The sequence below is a fragment of the Schizosaccharomyces pombe genome (genome assembly GCF_000002945.2).
Source record: "Schizosaccharomyces pombe strain 972h- genome assembly, chromosome: I".
Lineage (NCBI taxonomy): Eukaryota > Fungi > Ascomycota > Schizosaccharomycetes > Schizosaccharomycetales > Schizosaccharomycetaceae > Schizosaccharomyces > Schizosaccharomyces pombe.
Window position 1 is genome coordinate 919,782 of NC_003424.3, and position 18,353 is coordinate 938,134.

General features: G+C 35.1%; 10 protein-coding genes, 10 long non-coding RNA genes and 1 other non-coding gene across 21 annotated transcripts; 9 read left to right on the forward strand and 12 right to left on the reverse strand.

Annotated features, from left to right (window-relative positions):
* Window position 1: 1 nt before the first annotated feature.
* On the reverse strand, window positions 2-1,056 carry SPOM_SPNCRNA.696. The gene has a single exon (NR_151064.1). It is a non-coding gene; the product is annotated as a non-coding RNA (long non-coding RNA).
* Window positions 142-2,317, forward strand: mcp1. Its single transcript, NM_001018524.3, has 2 exons — window positions 142-935; window positions 988-2,317. Exons 1-2 carry the CDS (start codon window positions 192-194, stop codon window positions 2,227-2,229), a joined length of 1,986 nt encoding a protein of 661 aa, NP_593128.1. The 5' UTR covers window positions 142-191; the 3' UTR covers window positions 2,230-2,317.
* SPOM_SPNCRNA.2406 lies at window positions 2,317-4,963 on the reverse strand. Its single transcript, NR_191774.1, has one exon. It is a non-coding gene; the product is annotated as a non-coding RNA (long non-coding RNA).
* On the forward strand, window positions 2,500-5,352 carry spb1 (rRNA methyltransferase Spb1). The gene is made up of 4 exons (NM_001018525.3): window positions 2,500-2,602; window positions 2,644-2,737; window positions 2,790-2,966; window positions 3,112-5,352. The coding sequence occupies exons 1-4, from the start codon at window positions 2,533-2,535 to the stop codon at window positions 5,177-5,179; spliced, it is 2,409 nt and encodes an 802-aa protein (NP_593129.1). The 5' UTR covers window positions 2,500-2,532; the 3' UTR covers window positions 5,180-5,352.
* On the reverse strand, window positions 5,330-6,523 carry coq4 (ubiquinone biosynthesis protein Coq4). Its single transcript, NM_001018526.3, has 4 exons — window positions 6,341-6,523; window positions 6,181-6,285; window positions 5,722-6,076; window positions 5,330-5,665 (listed from the first exon to the last, which is right to left on the reverse strand). The coding sequence occupies exons 1-4, from the start codon at window positions 6,462-6,464 to the stop codon at window positions 5,431-5,433; spliced, it is 819 nt and encodes a 272-aa protein (NP_593130.1). The 5' UTR covers window positions 6,465-6,523; the 3' UTR covers window positions 5,330-5,430.
* SPOM_SPNCRNA.2407 lies at window positions 5,791-6,600 on the forward strand. The gene has a single exon (NR_191775.1). It is a non-coding gene; the product is annotated as a non-coding RNA (long non-coding RNA).
* A 12-nt stretch (window positions 6,601-6,612) lies between these two features.
* Window positions 6,613-7,845, reverse strand: csn5 (COP9/signalosome complex protease subunit Csn5). The gene is made up of 3 exons (NM_001018527.3): window positions 7,708-7,845; window positions 6,955-7,600; window positions 6,613-6,890 (listed from the first exon to the last, which is right to left on the reverse strand). Exons 1-3 carry the CDS (start codon window positions 7,788-7,790, stop codon window positions 6,720-6,722), a joined length of 900 nt encoding a protein of 299 aa, NP_593131.1. The 5' UTR covers window positions 7,791-7,845; the 3' UTR covers window positions 6,613-6,719.
* SPOM_SPNCRNA.2408 lies at window positions 7,439-7,665 on the forward strand. Its single transcript, NR_191776.1, has one exon. It is a non-coding gene; the product is annotated as a non-coding RNA (long non-coding RNA).
* A 174-nt stretch (window positions 7,846-8,019) lies between the features above and the next one.
* On the reverse strand, window positions 8,020-8,889 carry SPOM_SPAC1687.14C (calcium-binding protein). Its single transcript, NM_001018528.3, has one exon. It carries the CDS (start codon window positions 8,660-8,662, stop codon window positions 8,432-8,434), a length of 231 nt encoding a protein of 76 aa, NP_593132.1. The 5' UTR covers window positions 8,663-8,889; the 3' UTR covers window positions 8,020-8,431.
* A 485-nt stretch (window positions 8,890-9,374) lies between these two features.
* SPOM_SPAC1687.23C (uncharacterized protein) lies at window positions 9,375-9,692 on the reverse strand (the record flags this gene model as incomplete). Its single annotated transcript, NM_001018529.3, has 1 exon — window positions 9,375-9,692. One exon carries the CDS (start codon window positions 9,690-9,692, stop codon window positions 9,378-9,380), a length of 315 nt encoding a protein of 104 aa, NP_593133.1. The 3' UTR covers window positions 9,375-9,377.
* A 210-nt stretch (window positions 9,693-9,902) lies between these two features.
* On the reverse strand, window positions 9,903-10,363 carry SPOM_SPNCRNA.2409. The gene has a single exon (NR_191777.1). It is a non-coding gene; the product is annotated as a non-coding RNA (long non-coding RNA).
* Window positions 10,050-12,416, forward strand: gsk3 (serine/threonine protein kinase Gsk3). Its single transcript, NM_001018530.3, has 3 exons — window positions 10,050-10,176; window positions 10,225-10,415; window positions 10,897-12,416. Exons 1-3 carry the CDS (start codon window positions 10,158-10,160, stop codon window positions 11,848-11,850), a joined length of 1,164 nt encoding a protein of 387 aa, NP_593134.1. The 5' UTR covers window positions 10,050-10,157; the 3' UTR covers window positions 11,851-12,416.
* SPOM_SPNCRNA.2410 lies at window positions 10,923-11,944 on the reverse strand. Its single transcript, NR_191778.1, has one exon. It is a non-coding gene; the product is annotated as a non-coding RNA (long non-coding RNA).
* A 227-nt stretch (window positions 12,417-12,643) lies between the features above and the next one.
* Window positions 12,644-14,187, reverse strand: erg31 (C-5 sterol desaturase Erg31). Its single transcript, NM_001018531.3, has one exon. The coding sequence runs from the start codon at window positions 14,171-14,173 to the stop codon at window positions 13,271-13,273; it is 903 nt and encodes a 300-aa protein (NP_593135.1). The 5' UTR covers window positions 14,174-14,187; the 3' UTR covers window positions 12,644-13,270.
* An 87-nt stretch (window positions 14,188-14,274) lies between these two features.
* SPOM_SPNCRNA.160 lies at window positions 14,275-14,722 on the forward strand. Its single transcript, NR_150494.1, has one exon. It is a non-coding gene; the product is annotated as a non-coding RNA (long non-coding RNA).
* Window positions 14,723-14,883: 161 nt separating this feature from the next.
* Window positions 14,884-14,957, reverse strand: SPOM_SPATRNAALA.01. Its single transcript has one exon. It is a non-coding gene; the product is annotated as a tRNA-Ala (tRNA).
* A 199-nt stretch (window positions 14,958-15,156) lies between these two features.
* On the forward strand, window positions 15,157-15,359 carry SPOM_SPNCRNA.2411. The gene has a single exon (NR_191779.1). It is a non-coding gene; the product is annotated as a non-coding RNA (long non-coding RNA).
* SPOM_SPAC1687.17C (Der1 family protein) lies at window positions 15,160-16,259 on the reverse strand. Its single transcript, NM_001018532.3, has 4 exons — window positions 16,162-16,259; window positions 16,079-16,118; window positions 15,966-16,031; window positions 15,160-15,887 (listed from the first exon to the last, which is right to left on the reverse strand). The coding sequence occupies exons 1-4, from the start codon at window positions 16,206-16,208 to the stop codon at window positions 15,468-15,470; spliced, it is 573 nt and encodes a 190-aa protein (NP_593136.2). The 5' UTR covers window positions 16,209-16,259; the 3' UTR covers window positions 15,160-15,467.
* Window positions 15,590-15,898, forward strand: SPOM_SPNCRNA.2412. The gene has a single exon (NR_191780.1). It is a non-coding gene; the product is annotated as a non-coding RNA (long non-coding RNA).
* A 147-nt stretch (window positions 16,260-16,406) lies between the features above and the next one.
* On the reverse strand, window positions 16,407-18,337 carry ssl3 (cohesin loading factor Ssl3). The gene is made up of 4 exons (NM_001018533.3): window positions 18,147-18,337; window positions 17,979-18,110; window positions 16,672-17,938; window positions 16,407-16,590 (listed from the first exon to the last, which is right to left on the reverse strand). The coding sequence occupies exons 1-4, from the start codon at window positions 18,324-18,326 to the stop codon at window positions 16,490-16,492; spliced, it is 1,680 nt and encodes a 559-aa protein (NP_593137.1). The 5' UTR covers window positions 18,327-18,337; the 3' UTR covers window positions 16,407-16,489.
* On the forward strand, window positions 16,464-17,899 carry SPOM_SPNCRNA.2413. Its single transcript, NR_191781.1, has one exon. It is a non-coding gene; the product is annotated as a non-coding RNA (long non-coding RNA).
* Window positions 18,338-18,353: the final 16 nt, after the last annotated feature.

Consider the following 18,353-nt stretch of genomic DNA (forward strand, 5'->3'; position numbering starts at 1 on the left):
ACTGTTCGATGTAGATTTTTTTTTTAAAAAGACATGACTTCTTTATTAAACAATCTTGCTAGTATGAACTTGTCCCAATCCATAATGTGTTGTGACTCACTTTCGATCCTTAAGTTTAGAGGTAAATAAACCAAGTTCTCCAAGGCCATGATGCCGAACTTCTGTTTTTAATGTTAAAATCATAAGATATTATGGAGTTAGCTAAAATTGGAGACAGGCTTAACAATTATTACAATAATATTTATACACTTTCCGAAAAACTTGGGTATTCGTTTACAAAGATCAGTTTTAACAATATCATCTTGGACGCTTTGTCAGGACACCAAAGAAAATTGGAGATCAAAATTATAAATATTGAGTCAAAATGCAATGAATTATCTTCTGAGATATCTCTTTTAAGAAAAAGACTGGGCATCATCGAAGAAATCGAAATACCGCGCACTCTAATTGACCAATATGAATGCCTGGTAACTTACCATAATGGTATTCGAGCAATCTATAACACGAAGAAAAATGAAGCAAAAAATATGTACAAAGAAATTGAAAGGTTATCTGTAATCCTTGGTGAATCAGTTGATGAGGTGAATTTTGTGAACGGTGATTTTGAGGACATATCGGATATAAAGCTTGAGCAGTTGTCAGCAAAATTAAATGAACTTCATCAGATATACAGACTTAGGAAAGAAAAAAACATTGAAATTAAAGAGGAATTAAAAAAACTGCAGGATTCTTTGTCTATAAAACTTAGCATGCCCGCTGATGATTTGTCCAAAAACGGAATAAAGCATTTGATAATTTACAAGGAGAAGCTCAGATTTTCTTTAGAAAGCAGGAAGTCCCGGGTCGATGAAATTGTCAACGAAATGAAAAATATGTGTGGTAAAAACCCGACTTCTGAGTTACCGACCAACTATAGTGATAAAACCTTGACTTTGGTAAGAATTTGATATTTTTATTAAAATAATTATTTTCAAACTAACAATATAGTGGGAAAATGAACTTTCGTCCATGCGAAAAGTGTACTTTGTTAAGTATAAAACTGAATACGAGTTTTTACAAAAAAGGTACCTTTCACTGGCTCGCATAATGTTCGTTTCTAAAAAAGAAATGTTGTTTACATCTCAATTTAAAGAAATACCTAACGTTAATCGAGAATTAATTCAAAGTATGAAACAAGAAATTGGGAACCTAGAAGTTGATCTCCATCTTCAAGGGGAATTGAACAACATGATTAGGCGGTATCTTCTCTTAGAGTCTAGGGTTTATAAAGAATCTCAAAGAATGAAGGTATTGTCTGGATCAGCTTCGCAGCCTTTCACTTTAAAGCGCTTGCAAAAGGATTTTCAATTACTGAAAGCTAAATTAATATGCGCATTAAGGGAGTGGGAGGAGGATAACGAAAAGAAAATTTATGTCTTTGGAAAACCATTGTCTTCAAGATTATTAATGATACATTCTCCACCAATTTTGCAGAATCAAGAGAATATTTCCTCTAATGACAATAGCAAATCTTCACCAGAGTCATCGCCACCTGCGCGGAAAACCACAGGTAAGATCGAAAATAAAAAGTTAAGAAACATTGATGTCCAAAGCAAAAAAAGCATTCGTTTTCCTCTTAGGCTAGCCTCTCATGAAGAGCCGTTAATTGATAGAATGGTTAACCAAAGTCCTGATACTCGAAGTGTTTCGAAAAGTAAGAGATTAGTAAGGGAAACATCTAGTGGTTGCTTATTCAAGAATCATTCTAAAAGTAATACACTTTCCCCTAGGAGGAAAGGCTCTCGGCATGGTCCCAGAGAGCCGTGTTTGTCTCCCGATGCTTCATCTTCGTCGATTCCGGTCACTGATATAAAGGAGATACTTCCTTCGCAGCACGACACACCTCATAACTCTGTCAAGCTTACTGGAAGTTCGACGACTCCTGCTTCTGTGTCGCTTCGTCAAATGATAGAGCCATTGTTATCACGTACTCCTCCCAAAGGTGAATTTACTAATTCACTTGATGATACACCGACTCAGTCTAATGTGGAAAAGGTTGACAGGTTTTTGGAAAACCATGATTGGGAAACGTGTAGTGAATCTTCCTCTGCAAGTGAAGATCAAAGTTTATGTAAACAACTATCTTCTTTTTCACTTTCCAGTAGTGATATCTCAAAGAAGTTAAAAAACAATTTAAATGGGCTACACTTTTCGTCTGATGAAGGTTCTAAACTACCTACTTTTCTATAATTTGTCTCTCGTTACTCTACAATATTTTTTAATATACTTACTATTAATGTATGAATATAATGAAATAATTCGTAATTTTTTTAACTGAGCATTAAAATATTGTAGTATTAACATATTCAAAAGCAATTTTCTCCAATCTTATTTCATACTGTTTAATATTTTTTTATCTTATTCAAAAATAAACAAGATTTTTAATTTTAAGTGCTTTGACAGTATCTTTTCTTTAGTCTATGTTGTAGTGTACTGTACGCTATTTGCCAGTTGCCTTTTGCCTTTCACCAATTTTTGCACCGATAAAACCACATGGGTAAATCACAAAAAAAGACGGCCAAAGGCCGTTTGGATAAATGGTATAAGCTTGCCAAAGAACAAGGTATTTATTAATAGCTACAATGAACACTTTTTAACGTTTAGGGTATCGTTCTCGTGCTGCTTTTAAATTAGTGCAATTGAATCAGAAATATAGTTTCCTTGAAAAAGCTAAAGTCATCATTGATCTTTGTGCTGCGTAAGTTGTATAGTTATTATTCAAAATCCTTTTACACTGACCGTCAAAACAGTCCAGGTGGTTGGTTACAGGTTGCTTCTAAAACATGCAAACCTGGCTCATTAATCGTTGGTGTTGATCTTGCTCCTATTAAACCCATTCCTAATTGCCATACGTTTGTTGAGGATATTACAAGTGATAAATGCAGATCGCAATTGCGTGGATATTTGAAAACTTGGAAAGCTGATGTGTAAGTAATTGATATGCTGCAGGAAGCGGTTAAACGGGTGCAACTATTCTTGTTTCACTTGCAATCTTAGAAATTTGATTGAACTGATTAGAATATTTGTTGCCCATATTGGTTTTTGTCGAATTTTTATTAATGCATTGAGCAGTGTTCTTCATGATGGTGCACCAAATGTTGGTTCTGCATGGTTGCAGGACGCCTATGGACAAGCTCAGTTGGTGCTAATGTCAATGAAATTAGCATGTGAATTTTTGGTTGCTGGTGGTACATTTGTTACAAAAGTTTTTCGTTCAAGGGATTATAATAATCTTTTATGGGTATTCAAACAACTTTTTAATAAAGTTGAGGCTACTAAACCTCCATCTTCTCGTAACGTCTCTGCAGAAATTTTTGTCGTATGTCGTGGGTACAAAGCACCAAAAAAGTTAGATCCTCGCTTTACAGATCCTCGTACCGTTTTCGAAGAAGTCCAAGAGCCAGTTACAAACGTTGATGCAAAAGTGTTCCATCCTGAAAAAAGAAAACGTAGTCGTGAGGGTTACGCTGACGATGATTACACATTACACAAAACTGTCTTGGCATCGGAATTTGTTACCGCAAATGATCCCATTCAAATCCTTGGTACATCCGCTGAAATTGTATTCCCAAAAGATGATGAGGAATGTCAACGCTTATACAATTTAGACGTCACTACTGAAGAAATTCTTTTGTGTTGCTCAGATTTACAAGTATTAGGTAAAAAAGAATTCCGCGATATTTTGAGATGGCGACTGAAAATAAGAGATGAGATGGGTATAGGTAAAAAGGTAGAGGATGAGCAAAAAACAGTGGTTGAGGAGATTCCTGAAATGGATGAAGAAGAGAGACTGGATCAAGAATTACAAGATTTGAGTGAAGCCGAACGTGTTAAACTCAAACGTGAGCGTCGGAAAGCGAATCAGCGTAAACAGCGTGAAATTGTTCGTATGCAAATGGGAATGTTGGCCCCAATGGATATTGGCTTGGAACATGAAGCCATGGGCGAAGACAGTTTGTTTGGTCTAGCAACCGCTGAAAAGCATGGTTTAAAAGAATTGGAAAATGGAACGCTTCCCGTAACTGAATCTGTTGACGAAGAAGTTTCTACGGACAATGAAGTCGAATACGATAGTGACGATGAGCGCGATCGCTTAGAGGCTGACTTGGATTCAATGTATTCTGATTATACTAAACGCAAGGCTGAATCTGATGTGAAATATCGCGTTAAAAAAGCGCGTGGCGATCTTGATGATGAAGAATGGAACGGTATAGATAATGGCACCGAAAGCGATGATTCTCAGATTGCTGAGACGAACTTTGCTACTCCTGATAAAGACAGACTGACAACGTCTTTGTTAGACAAAGGTTCGACTAAGGATGGGCTTAGTAGAAAAGCACGTATGTTTTTTGACCAGGACATTTTTGATGGTATTGAAGATGCCGATGCTGATGTGGAAATCATGTCTATGAACCGCGCTGCTATAAAGAAACGTGAAGCTGAACTTGCTTCTCAAAATAATGACGATGGAAGCAAGGGAGACCAAAGTGAGGACAGCAATGATCATATTGAAGTCGTTCCAGTTGCTTCAGCTCATGATGAAGATGATGATTGGAATTCTGATTCTGATAATGATGAAAACAACGTTGAAATTGTTACTGCCGAGGCAATGACACTAGCTCAGGATATTGCTTCTAGGAGAAAGTCTAAGGCTGATTTGATTGATGAAGGTTATAATCGATGGTCGTTTCAATCTAAAGAAGGTCTTCCAGATTGGTTTTTGGATGAAGAAACAACCGTCAATAAACCCAACAAGCCAATCACCAAAGAAGCCGTTTTGGCTTTGCGGGAAAAAATGAAGGCTCTTAATGCTCGTCCTATCAAAAAAGTTCTTGAGGCACAAGGTCGTAAAAAGATGCGTACTATTAAGCGTCTGCAACGTGTCGCTAAAAAAGCTGAAGGAATTTCAGAAAGCGGTGATATGACTGAAAGTGAAAAAGCTAAAGAAATATCGCGACTCGTAAGCCGTGCTACTAAATCGAAGCCTAAAGCAAAGCCTACGTTAGTTGTTGCAAAGGGTCCTAATAAAGGCCTTAAATCTCGTCCTAAGGGTGTTAAAGGAAAGTATAAAATGGTTGACAGTCGAATGAAAAAGGATTTGCGCGCACAAAAAAGACTAGCTAAAAAGGGTCGTCGTTAAAATACTTGACTGTTTAATTTCATTAACAGTTTTTCGTGGAATTTAGGCTTAAAATAATTATATCTAGGTTAGAGTTTGGGTTTTAGTGGATTAATAGTATTCTTATTTAGTATTAGATTTGGGAGTAACAGCATGGATATGTTTTGCAAGAGTTAAACTGCTACATATATAAACATTATTAATTAACTATTTATATGCAGTTCTTTTCGAATATTTCGATTGAGTAAATGGAAGAAATTTGAATTACAGGTCTAAACCAGCGGAGGAGCAGCCTCAATTCGTATTCGTCTACGGACGTCCTCAATGTCGTTCGTCAGTTCCTTTTCCCAATAGACATTGATCAATGTTTTTGCATTCAAACCATTACGAATCGACCATGGAATGTATACCCGACGAAACCTTGAAGCCTGTTCACAATTTAAGCGTAGAGGACCAAATAAAGCAGAGAGAGCTCCAACTGGTAAACCCATGTTAACAAATTCCAGCCTAAATTGTTAGTATACAAACCATGAAGTTAGAAATAAAGTAAAGTATATCTATACCATTTAATAGCTAATTCTCCTTCAATGTTTGTAGGCATGTTACATATAGCATGGTAAAAATCGTGAGATTCACGATATCTTTGCATAACATATGCCTCCTCTGGGTCATCTACAAAACGGGTAGGGCTTCGAGTATCGGGTCCAACATGCTCTTTGTCTATCCAGTCAACATAAATTTTACCTAGGGTATTTGGCGGAAGGGTCCGCAAAAATGGTAAGTTTAAAGACTTCGATGTCATTCTAGGTTTATCTTTCAAAATTTCACGACCTGTTTTATCAACGAGCATTTTATTCAGTAATCGATGAAGGAAGAATGGTTGACCAGATGCATCTCCTAGGACAGATATCATATCTCCTAGCATTAGTAAATCCAGAAAAAGTAAATATAGCTTTTCACCAACTTCTGTAGCAAAGGTCAAAAGAATTTGCCGAAGTGTTTTTACTACCTAAATTTCATACCGCCTCTCCATGGTGCCTTCAATCCCATGATTGCTGATCCTGCAACCAAAAAAATACGTTGCAGCGGTGATAAAGGAACATGTCCTGGATAATTAACCTTCCTCTCTAATTTCTTTAGTAAAATCTCATTTATGCATTAGCTGAGCTAAACATTTCTTACCAGCTGCTGTAAAAAGCAAACGAAGTTGGTTGGAAGCAACTGAAGGCTTTAAAAACTTCTTTGAAAGTGACATTACAACGTCTACGACCTTATTAATTTCAAGATGAGCATTAAGATAAAACATACATACTGATATGTGAAGTTCAGTATTGCTGATACTTTTTAAAGTGGTGTGTCATCGATATAATAGATTTACGAATTTGGCGTTACAAAAGTCGAATATGTTTACTCAATAAAAAAAAAAAGATTACGGGTAATAAAAAAAAAACTAACTGAAATATATTAATATGACTTTCATTAATAAACTGTACTGTATTACTTAGTAGATTCGACGTTTATATATCTCATGTTTCCTGATATTAGTGAATCGTTGATTTATTCATTCTTTAAATAATTTATCTTGGACATCAATTTGAGACAGAAAAGTAGATAATTCGTTACAACAAGCTTTGGATTGTTCGTAGGCAGATGCAACAGGTAATTCATTATTCCCTGTTTCATGAATAAGATGATCGATTAATTTTTCGCTGTCATGTAAAAATTCATTGTTCTATATTGCTTGTTAGAAAAACTTGCAGACTCGTTAAGAAACTTTATTAGAATATGAATCTTACTTGTAAAATAGAACACTCGGTGATTGACCTAGACCAGTTTCTATTCCTTAAAAACTCCGTAACCTTTTTTTCAGCTTTGGAATGAAAGTAAGTTATAGGGAGACTGTAGTACGCTTCTGCGTGGGCTCCGGCATCTTCGATTTTGGAAGAAGGTAAATTTTTAAATAAGACAGACGGGTGATGACGAGATTTTGTGCGGATAGAGCCATCATTACCGACAGGATAGGTTCGAAATGCTCCAATGTTTACATATGGAGATTCCAAGGATCGCTTCGGGTCCAACACAACGGCAACAAATGGATCCTGATATTTTTGATTTTGGCGCTGAGTTTCAACATCTACACCTGAAAGCCAGCAACCATAGTTAGGATGTGAATGGTACCATCCTATGACATTTTCATGTCTGTAAACAGACTTGCAAAGAGTATGATATTGTACACTGTATTCTTGTGCTTCTTCATGTGCATTGACACGAGTCTCAGTACCTTCAACTGGTAACGCAAAAGAATCTAAAATAATCAAGGAGGCCCCTTCAACCTTCCCCTGAACATAGCCCATTACCTCTAATGGCATGCCTTGAGATACATGCCGTAACATTTTCAACAAAGCTACTGCTGAGATTTTGACAGAACGGAAAAACTCTGGGCTGTTATTGTTAGCATTACAGGATTTATAATTTTAATAAATTAACGTAGGGAAAAAAATTCAGAGACTGGTATAATATAGCTAAAAACCAATGAAATCTTAACTTACTCATGTTTCCACGGCGATTCACGAATTTTAGCCCTCTCTTTTTCTTCATCAAATCTAAAAACATTTTCGAGTTGATTATTCATTGCAATTTTGTAATTGTAGTCATTAAATACAGAAAATGAATCATTTGTGGTATGTGACGAAAAAATGTTGGAGAACTTTTCGAGTACAAGTAAAACTCGCTATAAAGACATATTTTTAGATAAAAATTTCGTTTATTTACTTAAGCATATTAGTTGATTAAAAGCATTTTAAAACATGAATTCTAGCCTGTAAAATGTATGTTTATTGAATTTCGAAAAGACAATATATTTTGCTTGGTAACTGGTATCTTTGAGAACTTGTTTTACTATGAATGAAAACAGACAATATAGTATTAGTTCATTGAAATCCTATTCACTGAATTTACACAATCGCCAATCCCTTGTAACATATATCATGAAAGAGACACACGAAGATGCTAAAAATCAATAAATCAAGGTTTACGAAAGAATGTAGATTCTAGTATTGTTGTTCAAGCAGGCTGTGACACTTATCTTTAGCATCAATTGTAACCTACAACCAAGTATATAAAACAGGCATCTATGGCTTGAAAACAAAAAGAAAACACGAGGAAATATTGTTTAATCTTTTTTAGTACACTAAGTCCATCATCATTAAGTCATTAAAGTGCGAGAATGAATCCCATAAATAAAATGAAGTTTGTCTCCATTGATAAACAATCTCAAGATATATGAATCCACAATTCGGCAAATTCTTCACGCGATACTTTACCATTAGTGCCAGCTAAATCGAGCATCAACTGAAGCTGTTCTTTAGTCAAATTTTCCCCTAGTTGAGCGCAAGATCTTCGAAGGTCTTCAAAGTCAATGTACCCTTTGTGTGTCACGTCAAAAAGATCAAAAGCCTCTTCTGCTTCTTCATCCATTTCAAGACGTTTAGTACTGACAGACATGGTTCCCCTAAACTAAAAAACTATTCAACAAGGAAACGCAAATGCAAACAAATGAGATAGTGCCAAAAATGCTAAAATGAACGAAATAACAGTAAAAAAAAAGAAAGGAATGAAAATCAGCGTCCGATGGCTAGAAGAGATATAATTTGTTCAACAGTTATCAAAAAAAGACTAGAAGTGAGTTAAAAATCCAAACGAAAAGACAAGGAGGAATAATATGAACAGATAGACAATCAAAAGTGGAATAACTGCGTTTAAATACTAAGTAATCAGGCTATTTGATGCAATTTGAAGGTGGTACAAATGGAAATTTCGTGGTGCGATAAAGTGGACGAAACTTGACCTTAATGAATATATGGTATAAAAACGTTAAGCTGAATTTTTTTTTCTAAAACTGCCAAATCAACAAGGATATTGAAGAGACAGTTGGAAATCTCAAAATTTATGTATAAAATGTGTTCAATTGACTTTATTTACGTGCCAAGCCAACCTACTAAGGCGTTATTAGCTAATATAATAAATTGACCGAAGCTAAGGTTGTGCGCAATATTTAAATAACAAAACACGTAATACAAGATTTTTGATGAGTTAATAGATCGACTTGCAAAATGGCTTTAATGATGTAGGCTATCAAGCATAATCTCCTTTAGCGGTGTGGCATACTAATACTCGTGTTATATATTATATATGAATGTTTGACATTATTTATACACATTCATTTTTTAAGGATTCTTACTTTGTTTATGTATTTTTTAACATATTTGAGATGCTTCTGAGACATTGGTTCGCTCTCTGATTTCGTAGTTTTTCCATTTTTTCCTTTGAGACAGGGAGGGATACGCGATTTGCATATGCTAGTATAAATTTGTCTCCCTGTGAATGTTCCATTATTTACTGTATATGAATTGCGACAGCAGTTGCTACTGAAAGGTAGGAGCACAATTCTGATGGCATTTGAAAAGTCAAACTTCCTACTAGATTTTATGTGAATTATTTTAAAAAATATGTTTTTCTTTTCTAAAATCCACATCGAATTCAGTGTTTGCTCTAGCAGTTTCAAAGTATATCACTCTAAATTCGGTAACACTATTCAATATAACGGACTGGAGGAATTAAAACTCACAATGTGATAATCGCGTATACGTAAGATGGTTAATAACCATGAATTCAATTTCTCAAGCACGAATTTTTCATTAATATACGTACTTTTTTATGGTTATTGTAATAAATAAGAGGAAAGAATGAACCCTCTTTTCTTTGATACTTGCGCCGAGAGTTTACAGTTTTATGATTTGCTCATGTCCCGTAATGTTACCTCTTAGAAGTACGCACTTTGTATCATGCTACTATACCCCAGAGATTATTCTATGGTAGAACTTCCTCCACTACCACAACCCGTACTCCACGTTCATCACGCCAAGAAAACCTCCTTTTTAAGTCCTCTGATAGCTTTTTTTTCATTTTGTAATTTAACATTTCTGTATCATCATCCATAATGAATCATGGTACTAAAAGTAAGTTGGCTAACTTCGATAGTGCTGTTGTTCTAACCGTATAAATAGTTCCTGTGGACCCCTTTCGTATTATAAAGGAAACCGCTCGTGATGGGTCAACGGGAGAGGTGAAGCAACTTTCTTACACTTCGAGTAAAGTTGTGGGCTCTGGAAGCTTTGGCGTGGTCATGCAGGTTCATTTAATTGAATCAGACAGCAAAGCCGCTATAAAACGCGTTTTGCAAGATAAACGGTTTAAGGTATGTATTTTTATTGAATGCAAAATGCGAAAGGAAGGGTTAGATTTTACTTTATTTTTCTGTGAAAACCGCACACTTTTGTTTACGCTGAAGATACGTAGCGCGCGTGCTTCGTCAATATACGTAAGATTCATTTACAAAAGATTGGTCGTCTACATGCCATAAATGGTAAGAGAGTAGTGTTATTAAAACATTACTTGCTTTTGTGCTTTCTCTTCTTTGAAGTGTCCACAGGCTTACCATACCTGTTGTCATGAAATTGTACAACTCAAATGCCTATTGCTTTTTTTTTGCATCCATTGTACGATACACAAGCTTTTTTTAGCCAGTATTTGGATGCGTTGAAAATTTAGTGTATTCGTTTTGAACATATTTTTCCTTTTTCCCTCCTCCATTTTTTGCACTTCTTTCTAGATTTATAAAAAAACTCAGTATTATAAATCTTCTCCAATGAACCTTTGTTTCTAACACTTAATTTTAGAATAGGGAGTTACAAATTATGCGAATTATGAAGCATCCAAATATTGTCGATTTAATTGCCTACTATTATACCACCGGTGATAATTCCGATGAAGTCTATCTAAATTTGGTTCTAGAGTTTATGCCTGAAACGATTTATCGTGCTTCTCGTCTATATACTCGTCAAAAACTTTCTATGCCAATGCTGGAAGTCAAATTGTATATATATCAGCTTTTGCGTTCTTTAGCCTACATTCATGCTAGCGGTATTTGCCATCGTGATATCAAACCTCAAAATCTACTATTAGATCCGGAAAACGGAATATTAAAGCTTTGTGATTTTGGTAGCGCAAAAATCTTGGTTGCTGGTGAACCAAATGTCTCTTATATATGTTCTCGTTATTATCGAGCTCCAGAATTGATTTTTGGAGCTACTGATTATACTCACGCTATTGACATCTGGTCTACTGGATGCGTGATGGCTGAGCTTATGCTTGGACATCCTCTTTTTCCCGGTGAAAGTGGCATTGATCAGTTGGTAGAGATTATCAAAATTCTCGGTACTCCTAGTCGAGAACAAATAAAGACTATGAATCCTAATTATATGGAACATCGATTCCCACAAATACGTCCACAGCCTCTTTCACGAGTGTTTTCTCGAAGTGTTCCCCTTGATGCATTGGATCTCTTATCAAAAATGCTTCAATATACACCTACTGATCGCCTTACTGCTGCTGAGGCAATGTGCCATCCCTTTTTTGATGAGCTTCGGGATCCTAATACTAAGCTTCATAACTCTCGTAATCCCGATGCTTCTCCTCGTCATTTACCCGAATTGTTTAATTTTTCCCCCTTCGAACTATCCATTCGTCCTGACCTTAACCAAAAACTAATTCCGTCCCATGCTCGCGATGCTTTACCCGTGAAACTTGATGATTTTGTTCCAATTCCAATTCATCGTGCCCGAATTGATTAAATGTAACGGGTATATGCATTCATCTTCTAAAGTTCTTGTATATCCATTTTTGCCACCAAACTTATTTTACTTCTTTGTTGTATTACGCATTAATATAGCCAGTGAATCTGCCTTGTTGTGCGTACATATACCAATCGCTATCTATACTGATTCTACAATGGTCTACTTGTGTGGATATTCTTTTCGTTCACTTTTTTTTTGTCGTTATTGGTGTTGAATAAATCAAACCTGAATTTTGTTTTGATGAGAACTAAATTTTTTCGATCACGATTATTTTCTTAATTGTTATTTTAGGAGTCATAAGTAGACCATCTTAGTTTGCTGAAAGTTTTTCAGCGACTTTAAAACTTTAATTGGATGAGAAATGTAATCGGTAATTCTTTCATTCTGGAAAGTATACTGCAGAATCTCATATATACATATATATCATAATTCTTATACTAGTAAAATGTTTGTGATTGATTCAATTAATATTTTATGGTTAGGTTTCAAAAGAATGTTTTGTTTTTATTATTGTTTAATTCATTTTTTTGTCCTCATTAAAAATTCTTTTGGTAGAGTCATTACTAAGTTTTTGCTTCGTAGACTACATGAAAGAAGCTGGTGAGGCGAAGTAATATTATGATTCAATACTACCTAAGATATAGCAAACATCAAAAGGGTACAAAATTCTAGGAAATCATCTGGCAACGTTAGATATCAATATGTAAATAGAAATAGAAAAACATGTAAATCTAATTACATACTAAGTCAATAAATGGAAAGGAGTCTGGTAATTTTTGATTAATTAGCAGTGGTTTACAAACGAATAGTTACTAGTTATTGCAAATCAAAATTAGTGTCGATGACATGTGTAAGCTTGACATTCATTTTATTTCAAAATAGAAAAGTAAAGATAAGAGCAAAATTTTCATTTCGTATACGAAACTAGCAAACAACTACAACGACGTGAACAGCAAAAACGAGTGTATTTGAAGTAAATTATTTGTGAGATGATAGTACCAATCAACCCAACTGAACAAACAACGTTTCAAAAGGGAGGTGGTAAGAAATTGCAAAGCAAAAAAAACAAGTCATTTGAAAAGAAAGGAGTGAATGACTAGATGCGAGACTTCCAAATTTTCTGGATTTATCGTTCTAAAAGAATAAACCGAAAAAAAACAAACTTGGGAATGCTAAAGAGACTCGAAATGTAAATTAGCAAAAAGTTTGCAAAGGATATATAAAATCGCTCACATTGTTCCTTTATAGCAACTGAAGGTAGAGCGGGTAAATAATGCATGTAATACCAACCATAGAAATAGAAATACGTGACCAAAAGAGTAAAACCAACGGGGAAAAATGAAATGGGAATGATGAAAACGAAAAAAAAAAGTAAAATCTTTTCAGAGACAAACTCTTCTGAGTCTAGATATGTTGTTTAATGGTTCTTCTTAGCAGAGTTAGCGATGTATTCTCTATCATCATCACCTTCAACTTCATTACGAATAGCCTCGTACTCCATCAATTCGACACGAAGAACATCCTCGTTTTGGCGAAGATCTTTGTCAAACCATGCCTCATCGGGGGCCCGGAAAGAGTTGCCGAGGCGATCAAAGAGGGTGGTGAATTGGCCGTAATTGTAGTTGAAATAAATGTGATGGCCATTATGGTGAGCAGCACCATTGATGATGGGGTTGTTGGAGATGTATTTACCATCGTGAATCATGATGGACCAGAAGTTGACAAAGGTGAAAAGAGCCAAGTAGGTCAACTTGTGAAGGGGAAAGAAAAAGGGGAAAAGATGGTAAGGAAGAGATTGTAAGAAGCCATCAGCGGATTTGAAAGCATGGGATGCATATGGAGTGCAGATAATCCACTTATGATGGAGTTTGTGAAGACGAGGGTATACATAACGGTGATGAAGGAAACGATGAGCCCAGTAAATGCCAAAATCTGAGAACATGACAAAAAGAGGTAAGGAACATAAGAAGTATTTTAAACCGTAATCACTGATGTTGTCGTATAAGTAGCTGTACCCATGCAACTCAGCCAAAAACCACGGAACCGTCAATAACGCCATACCAGGTAAGTTTTGTAAAGCCGTTAGAACTTCCATGAACACCTGGTTTTTTAAGAACTTTGGGTGATCCATCAGACTTTTATCAAACACAAATTGGTAGGAAAGCGACGCAAATGTTAAATACAAGAACATACCGCCAAACCAAGTTAAAAAAAACAAACTGATCGACTGTCTAACGATATTGTCGCGAGCTAATGGATATACAGCATTGTATATCGAATCCAGCGCATATTGGTCAGCATAGTTGAGTAGGTAGTCCATTGAGGTGTTTGCTTAAAATCTATTGACCGGTGGTAGCGTATAAGAAGTACCAAAAAATGGTCTGATTTTGATTGCGATATCTAGTTGGCTGCTATTAATTAGTCAATAGGAAACCGAGTTATCTTTTTCGTTAAAGTTTTTATCAAAAAACAAAGAGGTGGCTTATACACTTCGGTTAGTGAGAGGTAGATAGGGCAGATCGGAAAGGACATCACTGTGGCGGGAAGAATCTCTTACACTTACTATGTGGGGGAATAGTACTACGGGGGCTCGCTATTCAACAAGTACAACGAGGTTGGACATGAATGTTTGATATCGAGCAAGTGGGTATATATTAGTCGAAAATAATCAACTTTACGATACAAGATCTAATCTTAAAACTATTATAAGTAAATGAGATGAAAAATTAAATAAGAAAGATAAAAAATTGAAAAAAGAAGGTTAACATTCCTCCATCTCGGGTTTGTTCTCAAAGGCTTAGAGGTTACGCTAGATTGCTATTCTTAGACTTGGACTAATTTGGTACCCCCATTTTGTTCTTTTTAATCCACTTGCATTTGTAAGTCTAGGAACGATAATGGTATTTCTCAAGAGTATGCAATATGTTGCTGATGTTTTAAGACGATAAATACGCAGTTAGAACATAGTCGTTTAAAAAAAAAAAAAAATAAATAAAGTAAAATAATAAAATTATTTAAAAACAAAAATTTTGGACAAGCCAGAACTCGAATCTGGGACCTCTTCCATGCTAAGGAAGCGTGATAACCATCTACACCACATGCCCATGTTGAAATACTCGCATATAATATAGTATATAATTTACATACTTTACATTTTCATTATATCTTAAATACAACACTTTTAAAATGGAAATAGCGATTATTCAGAAATCATAATGTTGCTCGCGCATAAAGTAAACATACAAATAGTAGCTTGTAGCCCAATTTTTTTTTTAAAAAAAAAAAAAAAAAAAAAAAAAAAAAAACTAATGAGATAAAACATTTATTACTTAGTTTTAAGAAATAACAAGAAAAGCTCGAATGGCTTGGCAAACCAGGAAACGCCTGCGAATTCCTGAAATTTTCGTAATATTATTCGTGCCCTTGATTAGGGAAATCATTCATCTAACATTTTAGATAAACAAAAGACAGTGACTATTCGCCATCCCTAGTCTTTCACAAGCTCAATAGAAATCGACTTGTAAAGATAGAAAAGGAATCAATAGGCAGCAGTCAATCAGAAAACAAGTGTGGTATTTATTTACTTTTTTTTCTTTTCTTATTCTCTTCAGGCGTCATACTGTAGAAAAATCTGTAACGAAGAAGTATACATGTCCAATCAAAGCACTAATTAAATCAAGCAGTGGAAAGATCCCAGTTCGTAACCAGCGCAATAATACCATTACCCATGGAACATAAGGTGCTTTTACGTCGAAAAGACCTAGTATCGAGATTCTGTACAGTGGATGTTTCCACGACCATATGTATAACATGGTAAATGAAAAGTAAGAAGCTGCAAATGGCATGTAGGAAAAATAGGAGGTAACTAAAAGAGAAAACCATACTATCAATACCGTTTTTAAGAAGCTCTGTGTTTGAGGCGGCGGACTAGATCTTTCTAACATACTCATGAAACGAAGTAGAAACGACAAATATAAAATCAACTCTAATCCAAAAGGCCCAACATAAAGGAATGTAGTTATTGCCCTCCAGTACTAAATAAATCTTGTTAACAAGCTAGAATTAGGGAAATCACATGTTATGTCAAACATTACTTCAATCACAAACCGTACCTCCCCTTTTGCTAAAAACAGTTTCCAATTAAAAAATATCTTAAGATCGGATACATAACCAAAATTCTATATTTGTAAGCGATACCATTTATGAAAAATTTGAGTAAACATACCACTGCCAATGTTGTAAATAGGGTTCCAAGTACGATGTATCTGCATAAAAATTAGCGTGTACTCTCAATATTTCATTTCTTACCTCGTAACCGGAGGAGTTTGGCTTATAAATTCTGGCAAAATTGCCATTTTTTATATATTTTAGCCAGGATGTACTTTTCGTAGAAGTTGTACTCGGTTAACAATGTACTACGAACCTTCTTATAGTTATTAAGTAGTTCGATCTGTCGAGATTTCTATGTTAGGATCAATGCGATTTTAATGAATAAATAAATAAATAAAAACAATTAATATCAGCGATATACAAGAAATATAGATTAATATATTTAAAGATGTTAACATATTTACATCACCATCCTATTTAAACCAACATTGAAGACTCAAATGTAAGGTGGCTGAATAGAAAACAGCTAAACAAAGCTGTATATATCCTCAATTAACTTGGAATACGCACTATTTTCTAAGGCTTGTTGACGCATCTTGTCATATTTTTGAACACTTCGGTAGAAATCTAAAATAAAGTTAATACTTTGCAGATAAACAGTAAAAAATGTAAACAATGATAGGATTCCTTCATGTTCGTTAATAATACCTTCTAAAATCCTTCCTGAAATTAAACACCATAGTTCGTCTTTACTTTTCTTAGCTAGTTCTAAAGCGGAAATTGCCATTTTTTCAGCGTGTTCTAGTTTACCAAACCTCTCGGATAATTCCGTCAAGGAGATATATTGTAATTGGGTATTTGCATATTCAGAAGATTGCTGAATAACTCGTGGCAAAACGTTACTTTGATGCACTTGGGGACCTTCTCGAATAACTTTTAGGACTAACAACCATAGTTTAAATATTTTCTTTTCATGTTTGTTACATAACGGTTCAATCGACTCTAAGCATCTACTGGCGGCAGCACTGTCTTCTAAAATATTGATCAAATTGAGGGTAGATATGATAAATGTGTCTGTCCGAAAAGAAAAATTTTTAGCAGTTTCTCTGTAATGAACTTCAGCCTTTTTTAAATCTCCTCTTTTTTGCAGATACATCCCTTTCAAAATACCAAGAAAGCCAGTTTGATCATCTTCAGTAGACTGTAAAATCCTTTCGGCCTTAGATAAACGGGATCTGCTCAAGTATGTAGCAATAAGGTAATACTTCATGTCTTTCGTAATATTATTGATCCATTTCTGAGATTCTAAATACTCTAGCACACACCGTTCTTGATGTTTAAAGTCTCCGGTAATCCGCAGTCCTTCCTGAAGAAAACGGCTAGCTCTCCCTGATGTGCTATCCGAGATGTAACAAAATCCAGAAATCAGATATATTAACAAATATAGTTGATTTATACTCATCCATTTGATGGATATTTTGCTAGTATCATCAATGAAAAAATCAATATAGGAAGAAGGCCAAACGAATGTCTCTGATTCTAACTTAGAATGGATTTTGGGAAGTATTTCTCGAGCGAGCAAAATCTCACCTTTACGCAAGCACTGTGCAATTTGAGTTACCAAACAAAGAATGGAAATTTGATCAGAGTCTGTAGAGATCTCATCCATTGGCAATGACTGATTCAATATCATTGCTAATAACTGAAGATGTTGGTGTTTATGATGATTTGCATAATTATGTATACTATTTGCAACTTGAGATACATTTTGAAATTCGAGTGTTGCTAGTAAGAATTCATAGACCCATCGATGAGGATTAGATTGATTGTTAGAGTGGTATATTTCTGCAACTTTTGCATATTCTTCTGCCTCCCGTACACACCTAGTTAAGAGAACCTTAGCAGCCTTTGGAGAAGTTCTACAAAAAACACGACTTAATAGCAATTGTAATGAAAACTTGTACTCAGTAAGGTTCTAATAATGTCAATAATGCACGTCTAAATATTTACCATACATGTTGTTCTGCAATGATTAGTGCTCGATTCAAAATTGCCTCTACATCTGCATATTCGACGGTATGGCTTAACAAAACTTCACATATGCGTTTTCGTGTCAGTAGTTCAACGCGAGGTTCCATTTTAGTATCCTAAAATTTAGCTTTGGACTTTTTAAAAAATATTACCATTAGAACAGAGTAAAGGCATTGCAATCCTGTAGATAGCAAACGTCCAAAAGAATCGCAAACACCACAATCTTGGAGAACCTTTTCAGCATTTTTAAAATAAGTTTCTGCCAAAGGCCATAAAAACAAATGCCTCGAAGTTACGAGGATTCTTGCATCGGTCTCGTTCAATCCAGTCATAACATGTTGGTAGTGAATTGTAATAGA